At 32.8% G+C, this 23,486-nt stretch overlaps 1 protein-coding gene across 1 annotated transcript in view; it reads left to right on the forward strand.

Annotated features, from left to right (window-relative positions):
• The window catches only part of GPC6 (glypican 6), a 982,218-nt gene that overhangs the window by 636,182 nt on the left and 322,550 nt on the right, over positions 1 to 23,486 (forward strand). Inside the window, exon 4 of the mRNA XM_015590907.2 lies at positions 18,928 to 19,093. Within this exon, the coding sequence (XP_015446393.1) occupies positions 18,928 to 19,093 (166 nt within the window). The remainder of the gene's footprint in view (positions 1 to 18,927; positions 19,094 to 23,486) is intronic.

Raw genomic sequence — 23,486 nt, forward strand, 5'->3', positions numbered from 1 at the left:
CTATAACCTGAGTCTTTGCAAGTTTAGAAAATTGATTGTAGTAACATTACATGGAGGGCAAATATATCAGGAGATATAGGCTGTTTCTCTAGTTATTTGTATAACTCGTCAGTCACAGTACATAAACAAGTCATGTTAGTTCCCAGGACTCAATTTTCTCATATGAAATTTCCTTCACTCTCTACTTTTGCATTAAGTCTGTCTTCTCAAGTGTGAGTCAAAGTATGCAGTTACAAAAATGAACCCTAGATGATTTGACTGGGATATTATTTTACTCCCATTCCTTTCTATCCAGCTTATCTGCATCTGCCTCTTCTGATGATATTTTCTCAAGAAAACTGCATATCCTCTTAAAATAAACACTTTCTGAGGGCATGATTTATTTTTGATAAGAGTCTAAATTAGATCAGCTATTTTCAATAATCTTCAGTACTCTGCTTTAAAAAAGACTTATTGCGCTGAGTACTTTGATTTAGAAATGCAAATGACATTGAAATTCCTCCTTTCCTAAGGGCAGAAAGAATATCAACCACCCATTTGTTTATTGGCTCTAGTTAACAGCTACAGTAAATGAACTTTACAGATAGCACCAAATTTCTGTGTTTTAACATTTTTACATAGACAAAGCTCACACTTTAAACCAGAATCCCCAGTAAACTAACCCATGTCACTCACATACTACCCATGTCACTCACATACTACTCAAAAGCAAAAATGTATGTTTCTTTGAGTGTTTTTTAATGGTGCTGACACTGAAGTGAGTCAAAACATCAAGCTATTTCTACTCTCCACCGTTTACTAGTTGCATGACTTTGGACAAGATATTTGGCCTTTATCAGTCAGTTTCTAGAGGTGAAATGAGGATCTCAAAGGGTAATTTCAAGTTCCAAATGAGATCATATGTTATGAACTGCAGAGTGCTATTAAAGAACTATTACTGTTTTTGCTTATATCAGTAATTGAACTTATTTACTATTCATGTTGGCATGAGTAATTTTTATTCTCATGTCTTCTATTTTCTGGAAAAAATAAGCAAAATATCTTTCTGAAATCTTAATTCCCTCTCTAGTCACTATGCTATTTTTCTGCTTAACAATCAATTTTTGAAGGAATGTTCTTCCAATATTAACTTAAAAGTCTCCAAAATGGCCTCCTAAGTCCTGCTTCCAATTACCTCCTTTTGAACTCCCCAAATTACTTGACAAGAATCACCACACCATTCTTGAAGTTTCTCCCCTGGATTTCAGGGTGCTGAAACTATGCACGTTCATCATCCATTCAGCCACTCATTTATTCATTCATTCATTTAAACACCCATTTGTCAAAGATTCAACAAATATTATTTACTGCTCACTCTGGTTAGGCACTGTTTCAAGGCCCTACAACAGTCAATAGTGAACACAATGGAGGAATCCCTGCCCTCAGGGAGCTTACATAATGTGAGGGAGACAGACAATGAAAACATAGATATTTATAGCTATTGCTTGTTTAGTGTCTTTGTATACTGCCCACATATAGTACACAATTGCTGCTGCTGACCATTGAGAGGATTTGGGAGATAATACAGAGGGAATTAGCACATAGTCCCTGCCTTCAGTCTTTTTTCTGAGTCTCAGTGGTCCCTCTTTTGTTCTTTTTTCCCTTAAATGGGAATATATGATGAGTTGGTCTTTGTTATCCATTTGTCCCTTAAAGTCTTCTAAGAAGTTTTTTGTTGTTGTTGTTGTTGTTTTTAATGAATAAAACAATTTCCATTACTACATTAAATCTCTATAAATTATCAGTATATTTAAGTTATTTATTTGAGAAGCTGGACTTCCAGCCCCTTGAGAGCACTAATTCCCTTTTCATTATGGGCTCACTCATGATAAATGATGTCAAAATCTTATATGTAAGTTTGTTGGTCTTTTTTAAGTTTTAAAGGGACTTTTCTATGTGCATCTAACTTAAATTTTTTAAGACAACAATTCAAATAATTTGACCTAAAAAGTAACTTTAAAAAAAGAAGAAAATTTATTGATATTTTTATTTCAGGGGGGCTCACATACATTCCAAAATTTATTTTAAAAAATTTTCTGCTGTTGGGTAAATTATAACAATATCCACTCTCCACTTGGTAACAAGAATTTTCTTTCCACTTTTATTTTTACCATATATTTCCACATCTGGCATACATATACTCACACACAACCACCTTTAAGCCCTCAATGACTTCGAACTTTATGCTCACATACAAAATGGTGACAGTCAAATACAGAATTAAAAGTAGAGGTCCGCTGTAATTGTCTTCATATTTTTTTTCTTTTTTCCTCCCTAAAATAATTTTGAAAATCTACCTTTTGCAGTTATCTAAAATGTTTACCTAAATTTAAATAGCTGCAAAGAATGTAATTTTTGCCATCTTGTAAATATTGACAGTTAAGATATAACATTACACTACTCTTTTAAACATGTTTGATGAAATAAAAATCTAAATATAGCAATATATAATCAATTATCTTTTTAAAAAGACATAACCAAGTCTTTCTTTACCAGTTCTTTTTCTTTCTCCTGAACTTATATTTTCATTCTAATTCCCCCAGAGAAATGTATTCTAACATAATAAAATTTATGTCTTCAAAATTTAGTAACACCTATTATTTTAAGGATAAATGCATATATGTAAACTCAAATTATTATTTTTAAAATTTTTGTGATCGTAAGAATTCAAATACTAACTTTTTTTCTGTACTGAGTTGGCATTACAATTATTATTGATACGAAATTGATCAAAACCACACAAATATTTTATATTCTTTAATAATTAAAGTTAAAAAATAAATTTTTGTTGCAAATTCTTCTCTTAATGAAGTGGTGGGATTTCCTCTCCCCACCCCCAAATGGTTTATAAATCTTTAGATGAATTTTTCTAATATAGAGAGTAGTTTCTCATCAGTTCCCCTCCTTTTTATTATTTTGGAGTATGTATAGAGAAACGTTATTCAGATAAATGGTTAGCTGGGAATAAAAAGACTGTCTTTGGAGTAAAGTCACTCCAATCTTTGAACTTATTCCAAGCTGTAAGCCAAAAATAACATAGTAGCTATGTTCAAAACTTATTTTTAATAATCTAGCAGTCAACAGTTTGATTAGTTCCTCTTTCAGTTTTGCTGAAAGCAAAAAATTAGAAACTATGCTTTGTAAAGGATCTGTTACCCAAGCATTAGAATAATTTACTTCTCTACATGGATAATAATATTTTGAATTTTTCCTAGTATCCCACCCCAATTTCTAATCCTTGTGTACTTACATTGTGGCACCATGCATCACATGGTACACAGGAATAGATGAGAAGAATGTCTTTTTTTGTGACTTATGAGAAGTAGATATGGGAGAGACAGCCTTTAGAATGGGTTCAGTCTTGGAAGATCTGTCTTAAGAAAGAATTCATATAGAAGTTGAAGATGTGGAAATGGATTCACCTAAAACTGTCTCTGCTTGGGTACCTCTTGGCAAGCCCTCATGTGTTCTTTCTAGGGCTGAGAGGATAGGAGAACAGAAATTTTATCTTTATATCTAGAAACTGAATGATGGCCTGACATGTACCATCTGTGGGCAGTGAATAGAAACAGGACTCAAGATGGCTGTTGTGAGAGTCATGTATGTTCAGTGAAGGGTGGTGGAGGAGAAGGTATTATTTGCCGATTTTTTTTTTTTTGAGTCTAGATCTACATGACATTGACAGCTAAAGTTCAGCACCCATTACCACCTATTTATGACCAAAAACATGGGAGTTCTGTTGACATTGCTGTTATAGTTATTATATATTTCAATAGAAATTTTCAGAAGAAATTAAGCTCTATATAGTCTTCTCATTTTATTTTTCCTTTACCATAATAAGCAGACAGCATTTGAATCATTTAAAATATCTTAAAAGCCTGCAAAAACAAACCAAAATGGAAGGTCAAATAATCTATGCATATTATAACAAGAAATATGTTCTCTGTTAGTTTAACACATTATGCTAACATGACCATCCTGATGAAATCTGGCAGAAAAAGTTTTAAAATGAATGCCAATGAAAATTTAGAAGGGAAACCTTAAAACTTTCTGCAAGAAGGACTTGAAAAGATTTTGTTTTTCCTAAGTGTGTTAAGTACATTTAATGTTTCTCTACTAGACGGAGATTAATATCAGAAGGCAAAAAGTGACAAAAATGCTGACCAAAAAATACTGTAAAATCTAGTTTTTTACCTGTATTTAAGCTTTTCTCTATTAACAAAGTACGATGCCTCTAGAAACTGAATTAATTTTTCTCAAGTTGCAGAAGCTTAATACACTGTCCTATAAGAAATACTTTTTTAACATGCAACAATGGATTCTATATATGTGGTTAGGGGGATAATTTTTTTCGTGTTAATTTTTTTAACTAAAAAATCATAACACTTTTGATAAGAATATATAAGCTGATTACCTACACAAATAGCAACATGTACCAGTTACTGTATGTTTATATTCTTTATCCAGTAATTGCAATTCTAGGAATCTATCCTAGAGAATATTCTGAAATACAAATATTTATGAACTAGGGTATTCTCCAAAGTGTTATTTATAAAAATGGAACAATAGAAAGAGATGTCTTAAATGATTTAGTAAAGTAAATAGAGTTCTACAAGAAAATATCATCAAAAAACCACTAAAAATATGATATGAGAAATTGCTCTTGTATACTGAGTGGAGAGAAAAAAAAAGCACAATATGGAAAGATGCTCTAAATTGTAACAGACACACACACAGATGGATAAATGACTGGAAGGAATTATGTCAATGTATGAACAGTAAGATGACTTTCTTCAAATTTGTTATGGTGACTTCGTCTCGCTCATAGCTATAACCTTCATTTCTCCTCGGAAAAGCAATTCCTTACAACTCTAATGTTTCCTGTAATAATGCTGCTCTTTTCATTTATAAAAAGAAAAAGTACCTGTTTATTTGCTTATATAATAGGTCTTTTAAGAAATCATATGTTCCTTGGGATGAAAAGAGCTTCTGTTTTACCCACTACCATTTACCTGGTGGCTGATCCAGGTTGGTCCCACAGCAGTGACACTCAATGAATTAGTACTTTCGATATCATATTAGTTGATGATCTTTGTTCTCTCTTTCTTTCTCTCTCTCTCTCTCTCTCTCCCCTCTTTGCTCTTGAATACTACAATATCATATTAGTTGATGATCTTTGTTCTCTCTCTCTCTCCCTCTCTCTCTCTCTCTATTTCTCTCTCTCTCTTTCTCTCTCTCTCGGATAATTGTTTAGATGTTAGCACTTCCATGGTAATATGAAATAAATAAATTGATTTTGCTGTTAGATTTTATATATTTACAATGACTACACAATGTAATAGTAGTGTTTAAGCAATCAAAATTTGAGAACATTCAAAAAATATATTTTCGTTATCTGCAAATGTGACAATGTGAGAAATATCCTTAAAGATCAGTAAAATTGTACTTAATATTTTCATTTCAACTTTGACCTAAAACTTAATCAGTAGTTTTATATAATTCTTTTTAAATACAAGAATTAATGGTGGATGATATTCCTGGAATTCGCCTCATGAATTCAAATAACGTTAGTCAGTAGGTTTTTCATTAGGTAATGGTATTATTGGGAAAATACCCCTAAAAAGGGCTTAATAGCTACAACAGAAATGAATAAAAGCATTATATCTTAACCAGTCATAAATGGTACTAAAGTTTTCAAAATGGATATGAAATTCCAATGTAACATTAATCACATGAAATTATATTTATTGCAAAATTGTCATGATATGCAATGAAACATTATTTAACTTCTACAGAATACTTTCCTTTTTATTAAAACTTGTCAAGAAGGACAGGAACATCAGGGCCTTGGAATTGGGAAGGCTTCTTTGGGGGAAAAAATTGTAGGAATGTTGGATGAGATGACTAGAAAAACTTAGTTACTTCTCACGTTTCATCATTCTTTTTAAGTTATCACTATAAAGTACTATTGTTTATTTGTATATCAAATCTTTTGTTATTTACACATTAGTTTCATCCTTCAAAGTAAACCCTTTTTGAGACTGAAGAATTATTTAAGTGGCCCTGCATTATTTGGGAAACAATTTTTTAAACTTCCTTGACACAAGAAAATTAGAAATACTATTTTTTTACCACTCTTCCACAAATTCTCCCATAATTCATTTCATGGAATTTTGCTTTTGTTGGTATATTCTCCTCTCCCTCACCCATCCCCAGGACTCATGGAAATATCCAAAATATGAAAGGCATGATGTGCCTAGTAATCCTGTGCAGACTCTTATCAAGTTGTTTTAAAAGATGTTGATTTAACATAAAAATAACAGAAACATTAAATCAGTTAATAGTCCAAGGTCGCCAAAGTTCCCATGTTTCTAATATTCTACTTTGTGTTTCTCCTATTTTACTGAGAGTTTCTTAAGGTTAGCTTCCCACTGGCCTGTCTTAGGTGAAATCGGGATATTCACTAGCTCTGTATTTCTTCACCATTTATTTAAACCCCAGGAAATTCTCAGCTGTGGATCATGCTACTCGGTGACTTTGAAATCTACCATTCATTTCCATTACAGCACCTCTAGCAGTGCCAATACATGGTGATGCTTGTTAAACATTTATTGAATGAACTTAATAATGAATTCATTTATAGCCTTCTCTTTCATTAATATTGGAAGAACAGGAGAAAAGAAACTTTTTTTCTTGGTGCAATGCTGTCTTTTTCCCCTCTCAAGGACCACTATCTTAGCTTATTTGTCCATTATTCTTTTTTTTTTTTTTTTTTTTTTGAAGGGTAAAGTCACCATTGGACTGTCTTGGAGGATCTCTTACCAATCAGATTTCCCCATGTCCATAGAAATTTTCAAGTAATGTTCTCTTCTTTGCTGATGATGGTGCATTGTTCAATTGTCAGTCAATTGATTAGAGTAGGACCAGATTGGTATTGTGCAATCTCCCCTAAACCGATGTTTCCATTGTTTCCTTTCATTTAACTTAAGACATTTTTTAGAAAAGTTCTACACTGGTACTTTGCAGGATAAAGTGAAGAATGGGAACTTTCCATGGAAACACACTAATGGTTTGAGCCATGGGATTCTCATGTAAGGCTCACCATTAATTGGAATGACTAATTTTAATTAAATGACAGAAAGGCATATCAGTGTTCATGGATAACTATTGATATATACCAATAGATCAATAAATAGATGATAGATAAAATTAACACAAATTTCATATCCATGTGTTCTGCATCAAAAATTACAAAACAGCACAGTGATTGTTTTCCTGTTTTGCTGTGTGTATCAGACATATTTTAATATCGTTCACCTTCCACAGTATGCCAGCTCCTTATACTAGTCTTTTAAAGTTATACTTGCTTCCAAGACAAAGATTGATTTGGTTTTACATTCTTGATAATGCATATCTCCTTACTTTAAAAGCAGATTATGTGTATTCCAAAGGAGATACATTATAAGTATGTTAGTACCGGTATATAGAGACTAGAGATTCATAGCTTTTACTAAAGTGGATTATCACATCAATGACTCATATTTAAAGTCACTATTAAAAGATTTCTTCTAAATGAAGTTCTATTTAGGCTATAATTTCTAAGTGAGGAAGACAACTATTCCCTGAGGAGACACTTAGGGATCTTATTTTACATTCTCTGTTCACATTTTGCAAATTTACATTTGGGTAAAGTTAAGAAAGTCGAGCTGACTGCCCAAGTAAAAGTCAGTATCTCCAAGACCTCATAATGGTAGAGCAAGGTGAAGTTAAAAATGGCGTTGTGCTCTATGGGGTAAACACATTAAAAAGCCCTGTGAAATATGTGTTTAACTAGTAGGAAGAGACATTTTAGATTAATGCATGGAAATATTCATTCCATGTGTGCATGCATGTGTGTATGTAACTTAAGTACTTTCTGGAAACATTTCATTTTATCAAGTGAATAATAACATGCATTTACGAATTTCTATGGCAATTTTATTTATGTTTTAAGTAATGAAATTAAATCTAGAAACCGGACCTAGGTAACATTGAATTTGTGACATAATCTGACAAGCACTAACAGAGCTAGCGAGACCTGACATAGACTTAACTCACCTTACTTCCCATGTCCTGGCTTTATTTTTAAGTGTTTCACAGCATCGATGTTACTTAAACAGTTATGGTTATTAGGCATGCAAATTATGTCCATTCCTTTTCTCCCAGATCCAGGAAGTTCAGTCATCATTTCATGGCTTTCAAATGCTTCATAAGCCTCATAGTTTTCTGGAGAGGTTTCTAATTAGGAATATACAGTTTTAAAAATTGGCTAAATTTTTATCACAGTGGTGCTGTAAACATTTGTCATTCATGTAAAGAACGTTTTCCCTTCAGGCTCTGATTTGTAATTCATAATTGTTTTCTGTGTTATTCATGTTCTCTCTCAATGTTACAAGATAGAGAGAAGGTAGTTTTAGAGCATACACATGTTAATCAACATCCAAAGGCCCAAAAGTTTTCTACCATCCCACCATTAGGCAACAGTTGAAATAATAGGTGACTTCTCTAGAGAAAATGTCATATCATTCAGTCATGCACATCAAACTAATGTTGGTGATCACATAATTTAAATTTCATATTATTTAACCTTATTTTTATAGTTAAGTATATGGCTAAATATAGGCTCTAGTTTGTAATTAAGAATTGTGTCTCTAGGTCTGAAATTTCTTTAAAACTTATAGATATGGTGGTAGGAATTTATTTGTTAAATATTCTTCTATACTCTTTTTAAATAGCTTTAGTGAGATATAATTTACATGCCATAAAGTTCACTCATTTACTATGTAAATCTCAGTGGTATTTACTATATTTAAATACAGTGTCGAACAATATTACTGTTCTTGTAATCTAATTTTAGAATAATTTATCAAACAAAAAGAAAACTTGTCTCATTAGCAGTCATTGTCTGTCCCCCGCTCCTGTTTCCCTCACTTGCTCACCACAGCTCCTGACAACCACTAACCCACTTTTCATCTCTACGGATTTGTCTATTCAGGACATTTTGTTAAATGGATCCAGACAATGCATGGTCTTCTGGGACTGGCTTCTGTCATGTAGCATAATATTTTCAAAGTTCATGTGTGATATAGCATGTATCAGAATTTCATTCCTTTTAACTGGTGAATACTATTTCATTATATGGACAGACCACATTAAGTTAATCTATTCATCGTTTGATGGACATTTCTAATTGTTTTTAGTTGTTGGCTATTATGAATGTTGCTTCTGCAAACATTTATGTATAAGTTTTATGGTTTATGCTTTCATTTTCTTGAATACATAACTATGAGCAGAATTGTTGGGTCATATCGTAGTTTCATGTTTCCAGCGTGGCTGCTGTTGTACATTCCCAACAGCAATATAAAAAGGTTTCAGTTTCTCCACATCCACATCAACACTTGTTATTGTCTTTTTTATTATAGTCATCTTAGGAATATGAGTGGTATTTCATTTTGATTTGCATTCTCTAGATACTAATGATGTTGAGCATGTTTTCATGAACTTGTAAGCCTTTTGCATATCTTGTTTATTCAAGTCCTTTGCCTGTTTTTTTTTTTTTAATTGGGTTGTTTGTCTTTTTGTTGTTGAGTGGTAGTCCTGTATATATTCTGTATATGTTCCCTTATCAGCTGTATGATTTGGAAATATTTTCTCCCATTTATATAGGTTTTCTTTTCACTTTCTTGATAATGTACTTTAAATAAACATTTCTAGTTTTGATGAAGTTCAATTTATCTCTTTTTTTTTTTTTTTGGTGTAATATCTAAGACTCCATTACTAAATCCAAGATTATAAAAATTTTCCCCATGTTTTCTTCCAAGAGCTTTATAGATTTTGTTCTAATATTTAGATCATTGATCAATTTTGAGTAATTTTTGTGTATGGTATAAGCTAAGGTCCAACTTCATTGTTTTGCACGAGGGTATCCAATTGTCTCAATAAAATTTGTTGAAGTGATTATTTATTATTTCCCCACTGATCTTCACACCCTTGTGAAAAGCAATTAGCCTTAAATGTATATATGTGTTTATTTTTAATCTTTTAACTTAATTTCAGTGATCTATATGTCTATCATAACAATTACTGTACACCGCTAGTGTAACAATATTTATTATTACTATTTTGTAAAAACATCAGATCTACCCTTCTAACAAATTTTTAAGTGTTTAGTACAGTATTGTTAACTATGTGCATATTGTTGTACAGCAAATCTCTAGAACTTTTTCAACGTGTCTGATTAAAACTCGGAGCAGCAACTCCCATTTCTCTCTCTCACTCAGTCCCTGGCAACCATCATTCTGCTTTCTGCTGCTATGAATTTGACTACTTTAGATACCTCATATGACTGGAATCTTCTGTATTTGTCTTTCTGTGACTGGCTTATTTCACTTAGCATAATGTCCTCGTAGTACACCCACGTTGTCACATATTGCAGGATTACTTTTTTAAGAATGAAAAATATTTCATTGTACATATCTACCACATTTTCTTTATCTGTTCATCAGTTAATGGACACTTAGGTTATGTTCACATCTTGGTTATTGTGAATAATGCTGCAATGAACACGGGAGTGCAAATATCTCTTCCAGAGCTTGTTTTCAATCATTTTCAGTAAATACCAAGAAGTGAAATTGCTGGATAGTAGCAATGTGTTTAATTATTTTTACTTTGTAAATTAAAGGAAGTTTTGAAATCAGGAAGTGTGAGTGCTCCAATTTTTTTTTCTTTTTAAAGATAGTTTTAGCTATTTGGGTCCCTTACAATTCCATATGAATTTGATTATTGGCTTTTCTTTTTCTGCAAGGGAAAACTATTGGAATTTTGATAAGGTTTGCAATGAATCTGTAAATTTCTTTGAATAGTATTGCTATCTTAACACCATTAAGTCTTCCAATACATGAACACAGGATAGTTTTCCATTTACTTGGGTTTTCTTTAATTTCTTTCAGTAATATTTTATAGTTTTCAATATAAAATTCTATCACCTTGGTTAAATTTATTCCTAGGTATTTTATTCTTTTAGATGTGATTGTAAATGCAATTGTTTTCTTAATTTTTTTTTCAGATTGTTCATTGCCAAAGTGTAAAATTTCAGTGGAATTTTTTGTGTTGATCATGTACCCTGCAACTTTGTTGAATTCATTTATTAGCTCTAGCAGTATTTGTATTTGTTTTTGTGAAAGCTTTAAGATTTGTTATAATAAGATCATACTATCTGTCAATAGAGATACTTTTAATTCTTCCTTTCCTATTTCGATACCTTTTATTTCTTTTTCTTGCCTAATGACTCTAGCTGGAATTTTAAGTACAGTTTTGAAGAGCACTAGTGAAAGATCAGGCCTCCTTGTCTTATCTCAGACCTTCGGGAAAAGTTTTCAGTCTTTTACCATTGAGTATGATGTCAGTTGTAAGTTTTTCACAAATGCTCTTTATCATGTTTAGAAAGTTCTCTTCCATTTCTAGTTTTCTGTATGTATATAGCATAAAAAAAAGTATTAGATTTTTATCAAAACCTTTTTCTGCATCAATGGAGGTGATCATGCGGTTTCTGTTTCTTTGTTCTATGAATATTGATTGATTTTTTTTTTTTTTTTACACCTACGGAACCTGGTCTTCCTAGGTGGTCTCCGATCCAAGTACTAACCAGGCCCTGCTTAGCTTCCGTGAACAGATAGGATCGAGCGTGTTCAGGGTAGCTGTAGACTTGACTGATTTTTTTATGTTGAACCACTCTTGCATTATTGGGTAAAATCCACTTGGTCATGGTGCATAATGTTTTTAATATGCTGTTGGATTCAGTTTGCTACTGTTTTGTTGAGGATTTTTTTCTTTGCATTTATAAGAGGTATTGGTCTATAGTTTTCTTCCCTTATGTCTTTGTCTGGCTTTAGTATCAGATAATGCTGGTCTTTTAGAATGAGTTGGGAAGTATTTCCTCATCTTCCTTTTTTTTTTTGAAAGAATTTTAAAAAGATTTGCTAATTCTTTAAATTTTTGGTAGAATTCACCAATGAAGCCATCTGGTCCTGGGCTTTTCTTTCTTGGGAGGCTTTTGATTACCAATTTAATCTCTTTACTTGTTATAGGTATATTTATATTTCCTATTTTGTCATGATTGAGTCTTGGTAGACTGTGTGCTTCTAGGAATTTGTCCATTTCATGAAAATTATCTAATCTATTGGCATATATGTTAGTCTCCTAAGACTAATAAAACATATTACTAAAACTGAATGATTTAAAAAAAAAAAAAAAAACAACAGAACTTTATTCTCTAACAGTTCGGGCATCTAGAAGTCTGAGATCAAAGTGTAGCAGAATTGATTCCTTCTGGAGGCTCAGAGGGAGATACTATTCTATGCCTCTCTCTCAGCTTTGGGTAAAGAAAGATCTCAAATCAATAATCTATATTTATACCTCAAGAAATTAGAGAAAGAAGAGCAACTAAAACCAAAATTTTATTAGTCTTCACTTCATTTTTATTATTTCCTTCTTTTGCTAACTTTTTCGTTTGCTCTTTTGTTCTAGTTCCTTAAGATATAACATTAGGTTATGGATTTCAGATATTCTCTTTTAATATAGGCATCTATGGCTATCAATTTTTGTATGTTGTGTTTCCATTTTCAATCATCTATTATTTTCTAATTTCTCTAGTGATTTCTTTAACCTATTGCTAGTTTAACCTATTGTATATTTATGAATTTTTCAGTTTTCTTCATGATATTGATTTCAAGTTAAATTTTACTGTGGTTCAGTGAAAATACTTAGTATGATAGCAATCTTATAAAATATCTTGAGGCTTGATATTTAGCAATACTTTTTTTTTTTTTCTTTTTAGCTGAAATTTAGCATTCTCTTTATTAAACACTCTCCTGGTTGTTGTAAGTTTTTTTTGTTTTTGTTTTTTGCTTTTTTCTTTAAATTCGATTCCAGAGTTCTGAGAAACTTGATTCTGTCATTTTTCTCTAGCTCAGTGGTTGCTTCAGTGGAAGGACTAATTCTTGGCATTTCCAATGACACCATTTCTGTGATGTCATTCATCTTCCATGTTTAAACTACAGACATCTGTTACATAGCTTTCTTCAGAGGCCATTTCTGTCAACACCTACTTCCCGATTCTGAGCTAAATGCCCTTTCATGGGTGTTCTTTATAGCACTTCCCCAACACAAATAATTTATTCCCTGAAATGATCTGGAAATAAATGTATTCCAAGTATTCTGATCCTGGTACAAGATCTGTTTAGTCATCCCCGAAATGTTGGATAAATGGAAGTTTCACGAATGAACAAAGAAGAAACAAATTTTAGTTCTCATGAACTTACTACAAAGCCTATATACAAGTTGCTGATTGTTGAAGAATTATCATTAAAATTACCAAAAACTACTTTGAATGTAATTTCATCATTCTTGAGGGTTTAAGAAGACACTTCAGAACCTGGTGATATATTGAGATGATGAATAGAAGCATCTCATCATTTACTATGACTATAGATTAGAAACTGGAGGATGGTATCAATTCTTACACAAAAAACAGATTTTGAATTTATATTAAAGAATTCACTTACATTAACTTGTCTTCTGGAAGCAGAAGACAGATATGTCTACTTTATTAATTTGGCTATAGGATTTCTATAGAAACAAGCATTGCTTGGTATATATTCATTGTGTATAAATATAGATTTATAACTTCCACATGTTTTCTTGCTTTTTAAAAATGTTTTAAAAGACATTTTTATTTTATATCAGCTACTATTAGGAATTGCTAATGTGAGCATCAATGAATGAATGTTGGTCCAGATACAGAAAGTTTAAGTATATTAAAGACCTGCAATAAATTGCTATTATATGATTAAAGGTATTCTATGCCCCAAATCACATTTAGAAAACATAAAAATTATTTACTAAAACATCCTGACACACATGGCTAGCCAAGTAGATAAGTCTCAGTGCTGTCTCCTGATACAACTTTATTAAAGACTCTTTTTGTATTCCTTGCCATGTTTCAATATGTCTTGCTTTAACCTTTTAAAAAAAAGAAACACAAACAATAACAAAAACAAAAATAAAAAACCACAAGGTTACAAACCAAGAGCTCAATTATTTTTGTTATTTTATTTATTTTTCAGTTATTTTACAAGGAATCTTTGTCATAAATTATATTATTTTCCTCAAAGTGTATTATTATTTCTCAAAAGTAGTCAATTATAATATCAACTATAAAATGATAATTTATGCCATTCATTATATATAAACAGCATCAAAAGAAGTTAACAGCAAGACTAAACCCAAGCAAAATGTAAGCATTTTATGTTGAAATCTTACTTGATTGACTCACAAGTGTGTGTTTATCTTTCTAAAGTAAGATAATGGAGTAGGAACCATTGAATTTTTTTTTATTTTACTCCCTCATATTGTGAATTCTTGACAAAGGATTAGTACTGTTGAAGAACAACATGTAAAAGTTAGGTGAGAGCACAATCAATTACAAAAAATGAATGCCAATCTCAGCTTACTCTTTTTTGCACTTAAAAACACTGCTTTATTCATACCAAGTGGGTACCACTTTTGTAAATATCTCCTTACTATTTAAGTGTATTTCCTAGAATACTTAGAATATCTAGGAAGCACAGCTACATTTTTAAAGAATAGTCAAAAATCCACATCACCAACTTAAAAAAAATAAAACATTTTGTTTCTTAAGATACATTGTACTCTTTATTGTTACTAAACACAATTTTCCTCAGGTAAAAAAAAAAAAATTCCTAATAGTCCACATAACGTACAAATTTGATGTGTTTGAGAATTATTCTATTCTAAATTTTAAATATGAGTTTTTAGAACTCCTTTCTTTATTTTGATTTGCTAAATATACAGATTTATCTACTATTTCAGAATTATTTATTTTTTAGTGTTGCATATTTTCTAGAGATCAGCTAATTAATGAATTTGGACCTGGTTTTTATTAGAACCCATTGAGGCTAGCCTACAGGTTTGGATATCATTCAGAGGAAACTCACCATAATTTTTAAAGTAAATAATAATGTATTAAAATGACTCAAAAAAATGATAAGAACAAATATCGGCAAGGATGTGGGGAAAACTGGATCTCTCACACATTGCTGATGGAAATGTAAAATGCAACAACCAATCTGGAAAATAGTTCAGCAATTTCTTCTAAAACTAAATGCAGTAAGCATTTGACTCATCAAATGCATTTCTGGGCATTTTTCCCAGACAAATGAAGACTTATGTATATATTCAAACCTGTATTTAAATGCTCATAGAACCATTATTCTTAAGAGCAAAGTACTAGAAACAACCCAAATATTCTTCAGTGAGTGAATAGTTGAACAAATTCTGTTACATCCAAGCAATAGAATACTACTCGGCAACAAAAAGGAATGAACTGTTAATTCATACAACAACTAGGATGGACATCAAAGGCATTATCCTCAGTTTTTAAAAAGTGAAGCTCAAAAGTTTATAGACTATATGATTCCATTTAAATACTATTCTTGATATAACAAAATTTAGAAATGAAAAGAGATCAGTAACAGTAGGTTGCCAGGTGACAGAGACCAGGGATGGTGTTGAGATATAGAACAAGGGAGTCCTTTTCCTGTGATGGAAAGTCTGTATATTGATTGTAGTGGCTTACGTGAAGCTACATATGATTAAAATTACATAGAAGGGTACACACACACACACGCACACACTCACAAAGGAATGCAGGATAAAAAAATTATAAAAACCCAATGAGATCTGTAAACTAGTTAGCAATAATGTACCAGCGTCAGTTCTCTGGCGGTATGTACTACAGCTATATGAGATGTTGCCGTTGAGGGAAGGTGAATGAGGGCATCCAGGACTCTATTTTTGCAACATTTTGTGAATCTATATTTATTTCAAAATAGAAGAGGTTTTCTTTCTTTTTTTTTTTAAGTAGCTATGGCACAATTATAAAACACTATTAAAAATTTAACAAGAGAAATGTTCCTTCCTTCACACAATTGGCATTTAAAACAACCTTCTTTTCAGAGACTTACTTCTAAAAGTCTTCAGTTTGAAGTGAAGATTTTTTTTTTTAATTCAAGCATGCAGTGTGTCAATTCAAAAAATATGGTCTGTGAACATGAAAGCTTCAACTTTGATCCTCCGCTCTCCATTTTCTTCTTCTTCAAATGCCCTTTATTTGACCAGGAAGGATGTTATTTCCAAAAGTACTGAGAGAATCATATTTAACTTGAACAACATTGTTCTTTTAGGTTATTAAGGCTGTTCAATTTTCTCTGTTGGTTGCTATCCTGATTGGAGCTTCTTCTTAAATGTCAGACTGAGAAAATTGTGCTGGTTCCAAGACAATAAAAATATTTTTAAAAAAATTTAAAGCAAAGCTTTGGAATTAGTGCAATCAATAACCTTTGAAAACAAAGTTAAAAAGCAACAATTGAATGCTAGCTGTATAAAACTATTTTGTTCCTTTTTTTCTTTGAATATCAATGTGGTCGAGGAATTGGGAAACACAATAGAGAGTTAAATTCAAAAAGCACTATTGAGTACCTAAATCATAATACCTTGTAACGATGTGCATGTTTTACAGTGTGGTATAGTTATAATGATGAAAAAGAGTCCACAGTGTCCTAGAGGTCTCAAATTTTCATCCTTAACATTAACAAATACTCTAGGTCTTGTACCAACACACCAAGTGACCAGAAGCAAAGCATCATGTAATACCAATGGCAAGAAAACCAAAAATCCAATAGTCAAGAAAGAAATTGTTTGGGTGAAAGCTGGGTAGGTCTCTGGAGAAAGGCTTCAGGGTCAGGAAAGAAAGGCTATGGAAAACAGAATTCTGTGGGTAAATGTTTGTAGGATTGCAACAATGCCAAATAAGTAAAACGTATAAGAATTTGAAATTCCGCATTGATTTTGTATGTATAATACAGACTATTTTCCTTACTTTCTGTGAATGATTTGGGATACATGTGGATAAAAAAATTAAATAATACTCTTCAATTGTGCATAAAATTTGGCAATTTCAACAAAATTGCCCATCTAAAGAAGATGACATGGAGACATTACTGTATGCTCAAAAGAAGTCACTAGACTCCTCACTTTTACTCTCTCTTTTCATTGTTATTTTATTGTTGGAACAAAAATTTTAAATAATTAGTAAATATGAAACCATTCCTTAAACATTTTTATAAAGAAAAGCCAATTATATTTACGTCACTTACTTGATTTAGAGTACTTAATGCACTGATTTTGATCATGTTAATTCTACTTTTTTAAAGCCAACATTAAATTACCAGAAAAAGTAAAAATCAAAAGAACGTTAAAAATGAAATGCATAAAAAATAAGTTGGATTCATTAATGGAGAGAAGAATGAATGTTAGGATGTGTGGAAAAGCAAGTATAGGAAAATGTTAACTGTAGAATCTAGGAGTAGGACTGTGTGTGTTCCCTATTAAAATCTCTGAACTAGTCTGTATGTTTGAAAATTTTCAAAAAATTTTGGAAAGCAAATAAGAAAACAAAAGGACAACTAGATATTTCAGAGCATAAAAAAAAATGGCTTTATTTCCTGAAATAATGTATTAGGGACATTATCGCTATAGAACATAAAGTTAAGAAAATCTTACAAAAAATTCAAGCCTTGCTTTAAAAACTTCAAATGTGGTTTCTAGCTAAAGGATAAAAATGACACAGATTAGCTATAGTTGTTGAAATTACTCGTTTCTGTGGAAATACCTTATATTGACCCACCTTTATATTGGTGTTTTATGCTTTGTCAGTAGCTGAATGTTCTAGACAAACAGACCTGTGGATCCAGGTCTATTTGATAAGGCTATAACTTTACAAGAGGTCTAGATGATACAATTTAGATCAATCATCCACAGATCCAGAGCACAAGAATGGAACATATAGTCCCTTGACTAAAATACCAAAATTATAAGAAATCAACTAAGTATATATGACAATAATGTTTGCGTCTAGTCATAAAAGAACTTTCTGTATTTTTGTTGCTGTTGTTGGTCCATACTGTTTTAAATATTCCTTCCACTTGAAGTCAAATTAGAACTTTCAATGAGCCTAGAAAAAAGGCCTTACTGGTTTAGAACAGATTAATTTCTGAAGGAGCAGGCTGCTTTCCTAGTTCAAGGCAAATGGCACTCCACTGTCAGTTGATTAGCAGCTCTTCTGAATTACCGCAAGGATTTCTCCTCACATTCAACAGTGGGCCCATTTTCCACAGAGTTCCAGAACCACAAACCTTCAGATGCCAGAACACAGTGCCTTGGCAGTTCCTTTGCTTCTAAGCAGGCCTGGATCTCAGAAATCCCAGACAAGTTGATATTGATTCTTTTCAAAAAGTTATGTACAAAGGAAGTATATCTGCCAACCTCCTTTAGGAACAGGGTCAAATAATCAGTTTGAAAATTTTCTAAAGGTGTCACATTAAACTTTAATAATACCTACATTTTTATGGCGCTTTTAACTTTGCAAATTGCTTTCACATGCATTGTCTCATTTCATGTTCTTTTGCAATGAAACAGTGTCTAGGTTTTAGGGCTGAATTACAGAGACATAGATATTAAAATTGACGGGGACAGTTCAAGAAAATTGATTATTACTATGCCGAACAGAAGTATTTAACAGGAATAGACTGGCTTCAATATCAAGTATTACAAAGAGTTAAGATTCTGATTGTTCTTTCGACCTTCTGTTCTACTGCTGGAGGTTTATCAGAAACATTTCACCTCTTTCTTTTTAAAGGAGAAAATGAGTTACGTCTTTTTTTCTCCCTTCCATCCTTCTTATTTATGATTTTTTAAAAAATAAATCTACAGGTCAGCCCGACTCCAGGGTGCATTCGTGCTCTCATGAAGATGCTGTACTGTCCATACTGTCGAGGACTTCCCACCGTGAGACCTTGCAACAACTACTGCCTCAACGTGATGAAGGGCTGTCTGGCAAATCAGGCTGATCTCGACACGGAGTGGAATCTGTTTATAGGTAAGGAGCATTTAAGCTGATCCAAGAGCAGAGATGTAGAAACAAACAGCAAGTGTTTATGATGTCTGATGGCAGTTGTGATGACTCGTAGAGACTAAGAGGATCTTTTTAAAAGCGGCATTTAGCAAATTATAAACTTTATTTGCATTTTTCTTGTTTTATTCTGAAAAAATAAGACTTCCTTGTATATCGTGAAGGGCAGTCCTGTTAAAGATTATACAAGACAGCTGTATTGAGTTAGCTGATCTCTCTGATGAAGATAAAAGTAACCTTTGTTGAATTTCTCTGAACTCCTGTGAGAAGGCACAAGTTAGAAAAGATTCTCGTAAAAGAAATCCACGGTGCTGTGTCTTTTTTATTTGTATTACCTCAACGTAATCACAGATGCATAGATATCGTAACTGAACAGGAAGAGAATTTGTTTTCCTCCCCACCGCACACACATGCACACACAGCAGAGTCAAACACTGAACACTGAATGGAAAAATTAAAGTTGTTTTAATACAGAGTGCTAAGCAAGGAGAACAGAAAGCTGTATCACTTAAAACCCAAACTCCCCAATGGCTTATGATGGGAGGGTTTTAAGGAGTTAGGGGGGAACAGGTATGCATGAAGAAGCTGTGACAGGGCAAGTTTTAATTGGAGGACCTTGGAACTTGGCCATTTATGGTAAGGGGTTTCAGCACCAGATCTTCCTAGACAACTGACCCTTTGCTTCTGAAAGGGTTCCAGTGTTCATGTTCTGTGAGGAGGAGCAAGACTTTGATTCTGGGTGTAGTGCAGCTGGAGGACCGGGGTGGCTCATGCCATCTGTAAAATAATTCAAGGACTGTATTAATCCCTGATTTGCTTTAAGGGAGGAGAACCAGTTGTAAGACGTTCAATGTGATTTGTGTGCTGTGTCAATATTAGTAAACAACTCCTTCATTAAACATCTGTGGTGAAAATAGCTCAATATTTTTGTTAAAATATGCTAATTTTCTTTCTCAATCTGTGGAGAAGAATGCTTCAAGCACACAAGCGTGAATCAGCCTTCCAATATTTAGAAGGTAAGAGGAAAGGAGGTAGGGAAGATTCAGGGAAGGTCTGTGAATCACGTGTTCAGGTCTTAAGTTGCAGAAATCACTCAGGGGGTTGCTCTGCCAAAAGATATTTCCCAAATAGCTATCCAAGGATAAAAGGACAAATTTTATAGGCAAGCTTCTCCCAGGGAAATACACAGGCCTTGAAAGAGTAAATGTATTTTCTCCTCCCTCTGTCAAATGGCCTTCAAATAAAAGTACTTTCAATTGCATTTACTGCAATTGCATAGTGACAAGCAGAGTGGTGCAGATAACAGTGGCAATCATCAGACTCAGAGGGTCTTCATCATTTATGCAAACCTCTAAACCAGAATGCATGAATAAAGTCTTCTGACATCTACGATTTGAGCAGACTAGGAAAAAGATCTAAGATGTGTTAGAATACAGAGAAACCTAAGCCCGTTGTGTGAAGATGTGCTTAGGTTACAGGCATTCAGCTTCGGCAATGAAACCCATCGGCTAACACACTATTATGCTTAGGAAGGTCAGAGGAAATGGTTTTGAAGTTTTAAAAAAAGATTTTAGAGTGGATAGATTCAAATAGAAGTTATCTAATAAAATCTCAGAAATCATTTCAGAGAGAATAAATCGAAACACTATTCTCTCCTTTCAGTGGGAGGATAAAATCTGTTTCTATGATCTTGGATTACTTCATTTGAAAAATGAGGGAGTTTTTTAAAAGTTAATCATTAAAGTACCCTTCTGACTAAAAACAATATTTTTTGCTACTATTTTGGAGGTGGGTATGAATTTTAAAAAATGATCAGAATAAACAATCTAAAATATAAATTTAGATTAATTTTGGCAAGTACAGTCCCTTCAAATAATACTAATAAAAATGTACTCTCATCAAGAAATCTAAAAACATTTGCATATTATAAAAACCACATTAAACCTCAGAGGATCACTTTTTAGTCCTAAAAGCTACTCATATTTTTGGTTAAAACTGCTCTAATTCATAGCCCAGTTAAATTGTCTTTGGTCAGCCTGCAACTTATTGATGAAAGTGGACATGTAGATTTTGTTACTTAGAGCAGAACATGATTAAGAATGAGAATATGGGCTTTTAAACTTATAAGATCAACAGCGACTTCTTAATTGACATTTTTTTCTTGGCGCCGGTTGGCTATTTCAATGTAAAACAAATCTTTATACTTTCATTCATTTGGATTTCCTAGATGCTAATTTGTTCTGAAATTAAAAGTCTAGAAAACCATTTGATTTAGAAATTAAAAGTTGAACCCACCAAGTGTTGGATATGTTTTAATGAAATTTAAACCTGGTGGTTAGTCCTACATTAATATATTTCATACACCTTGTTTCCATATCCCTTTTTTTTACTAAAGTGAGAGACCTCTGAGAAAATGTTTCCAGTGTTCTTTTTTCAGATTTTGCTATGTCATTGAGTACTGACCATCAACATAGACTTATAGAGCAGAATATGTTCTTGCTAATACTTATCCCAATGTGAAGTGTTAGTTCACACATTTATTACATAAATTAGTCAAATGTGCCAAATCCATTTTCCACACAGGTACATCCAAGATGACAGTGTTACAGTGTTCATGAATGCAGCAGCAAAGATCAGTGAGGAAATCAGTAATTCAACAAAAATTATGTATAATCGTCCTATCTTTGGTTAGCACCTGCAGCCCATCACTCCCAGGCTTCTAGCATCTTTTCATCAAACCTGTCACTCCTGTCACTGTCAATTGCATGAGCCATCCCTGTCTGCTGCATTCATGTCCCAATTTATACATTTTATAGGTTGTTTTTTATTATATGCTCATTTAAAATGTTAACAGCGGCATGTAATCAACTGTCAGTAAAAACAAGAATTAAGTTGGTGGCACATTCTCATGATCTTTACAATGCCACCAATTAATTGAACGTGATTTGTAACCATTTAGAATTCAGCTGGTGTCTGGATTGTGTCAAAAGACAGGCAATTCACTGATAAAATGAAATGTTGTTATGCTCAAAGAAAAAGAAGCCAGTGGTACTCCATTGATTTCTGAGGTTCTGTAGGGTTCTTTAATCTTAGAAAAAAATCAGGAATCTATTCAGGATGTATTTTCATAGCCCTCCTTTAAGAAGTTTAACTCTGCACCCTGCACAGGGACAGTACTCAAAAAATTCTTATCAATTAACTATTGTAGCAAAAAGAAAGAACACTTCACTTTTTACATGGAGCTTTTTTGGGCGAGGGTGGGGAGTGGGCAGGGCGGGGAAGTTACTGACAACTTTGAAGATGATATTGCTAGACCCATTTGAGAGTACTTGAAAAGCTTCAGTTCACATCTGCCAGAAACTTATGGCTGCTTTCTAGGATCATGTGGGATTTCCCAGTACAAAGCACAGCCCAGCTTCCACTTGCATTCAACACAAGGTCCTAAATGAATGGGTGTGCTGTGCTGCGCTCCTCAGGTAGTCAGGACCGGAAGGAACATGAGAGTGGTTTTTAGCCTGTTCTCACTATTAGAAACTATGCAGTAGGAGAAAAATGTCATCTGAGTCATTGACAGTCTCTGTTTATGCACTTACCACAGGCGTTACTGTATATTCATACATGACTTATTCCAGCCTAACTTTTAAATGTTGATGAAATGCAAAGGGGTTTTCTTGAAAAATGTTTATGTAAATTAAAATTTCCTAGTAGGAAACAGTGTGTGGGCAGAACTCGTTGTTTCAGTAATATCCTGTGGTTATTTTGAGTGTTTGGTACTGATGCCAGCCCTCCATGGATAAGAATTGTTCTGTTTGACAAAGGGCCACCTAGTTCATGGGTACCAAAGTTAAGGCTGAAATTACACTTATATAGCTATAATAAATCTAAGATGTGTGGGATAGCCTCCTCCAAACATCTGGTACCTTCTAAGACTTTATAGACTGTGAGAACCAGAAAGAGAGAGAAAAAAGGGATTGTGGGTGTGGAAAGGCAGCGTTGGTGGGACAAAAGGCAGGGATTCTATTTTGTTCTGTTATACATACATACATACATATACATGTGTGTATGTATATATATTACTAGAATGTTATAAGATGCTTATTACTGAACCTATAAGGCAAAATTATCTTTATGGTTCCATAAAAGTGAGACCTGAAGATGTTTTTGTTCCAACATTGTAGCATAAGTTTTTAGTCTATCTATCCAGTTAGTAAGACCCGAATAATCTTCACATATTAAGTCAACTCACTATATGAGTAAGCTAGACACATACATTTTTGCCTTCAGAGAATTTCATGTAGTTAAATTAATTATAATCAATTGTGATAAAGTGTTAGAAAAATAGAAGCCCAAGATGCTAAGT

This window comes from Pteropus alecto, unplaced genomic scaffold, assembly GCF_000325575.1.
Source record: "Pteropus alecto unplaced genomic scaffold, ASM32557v1 scaffold72, whole genome shotgun sequence".
Lineage (NCBI taxonomy): Eukaryota > Metazoa > Chordata > Mammalia > Chiroptera > Pteropodidae > Pteropus > Pteropus alecto.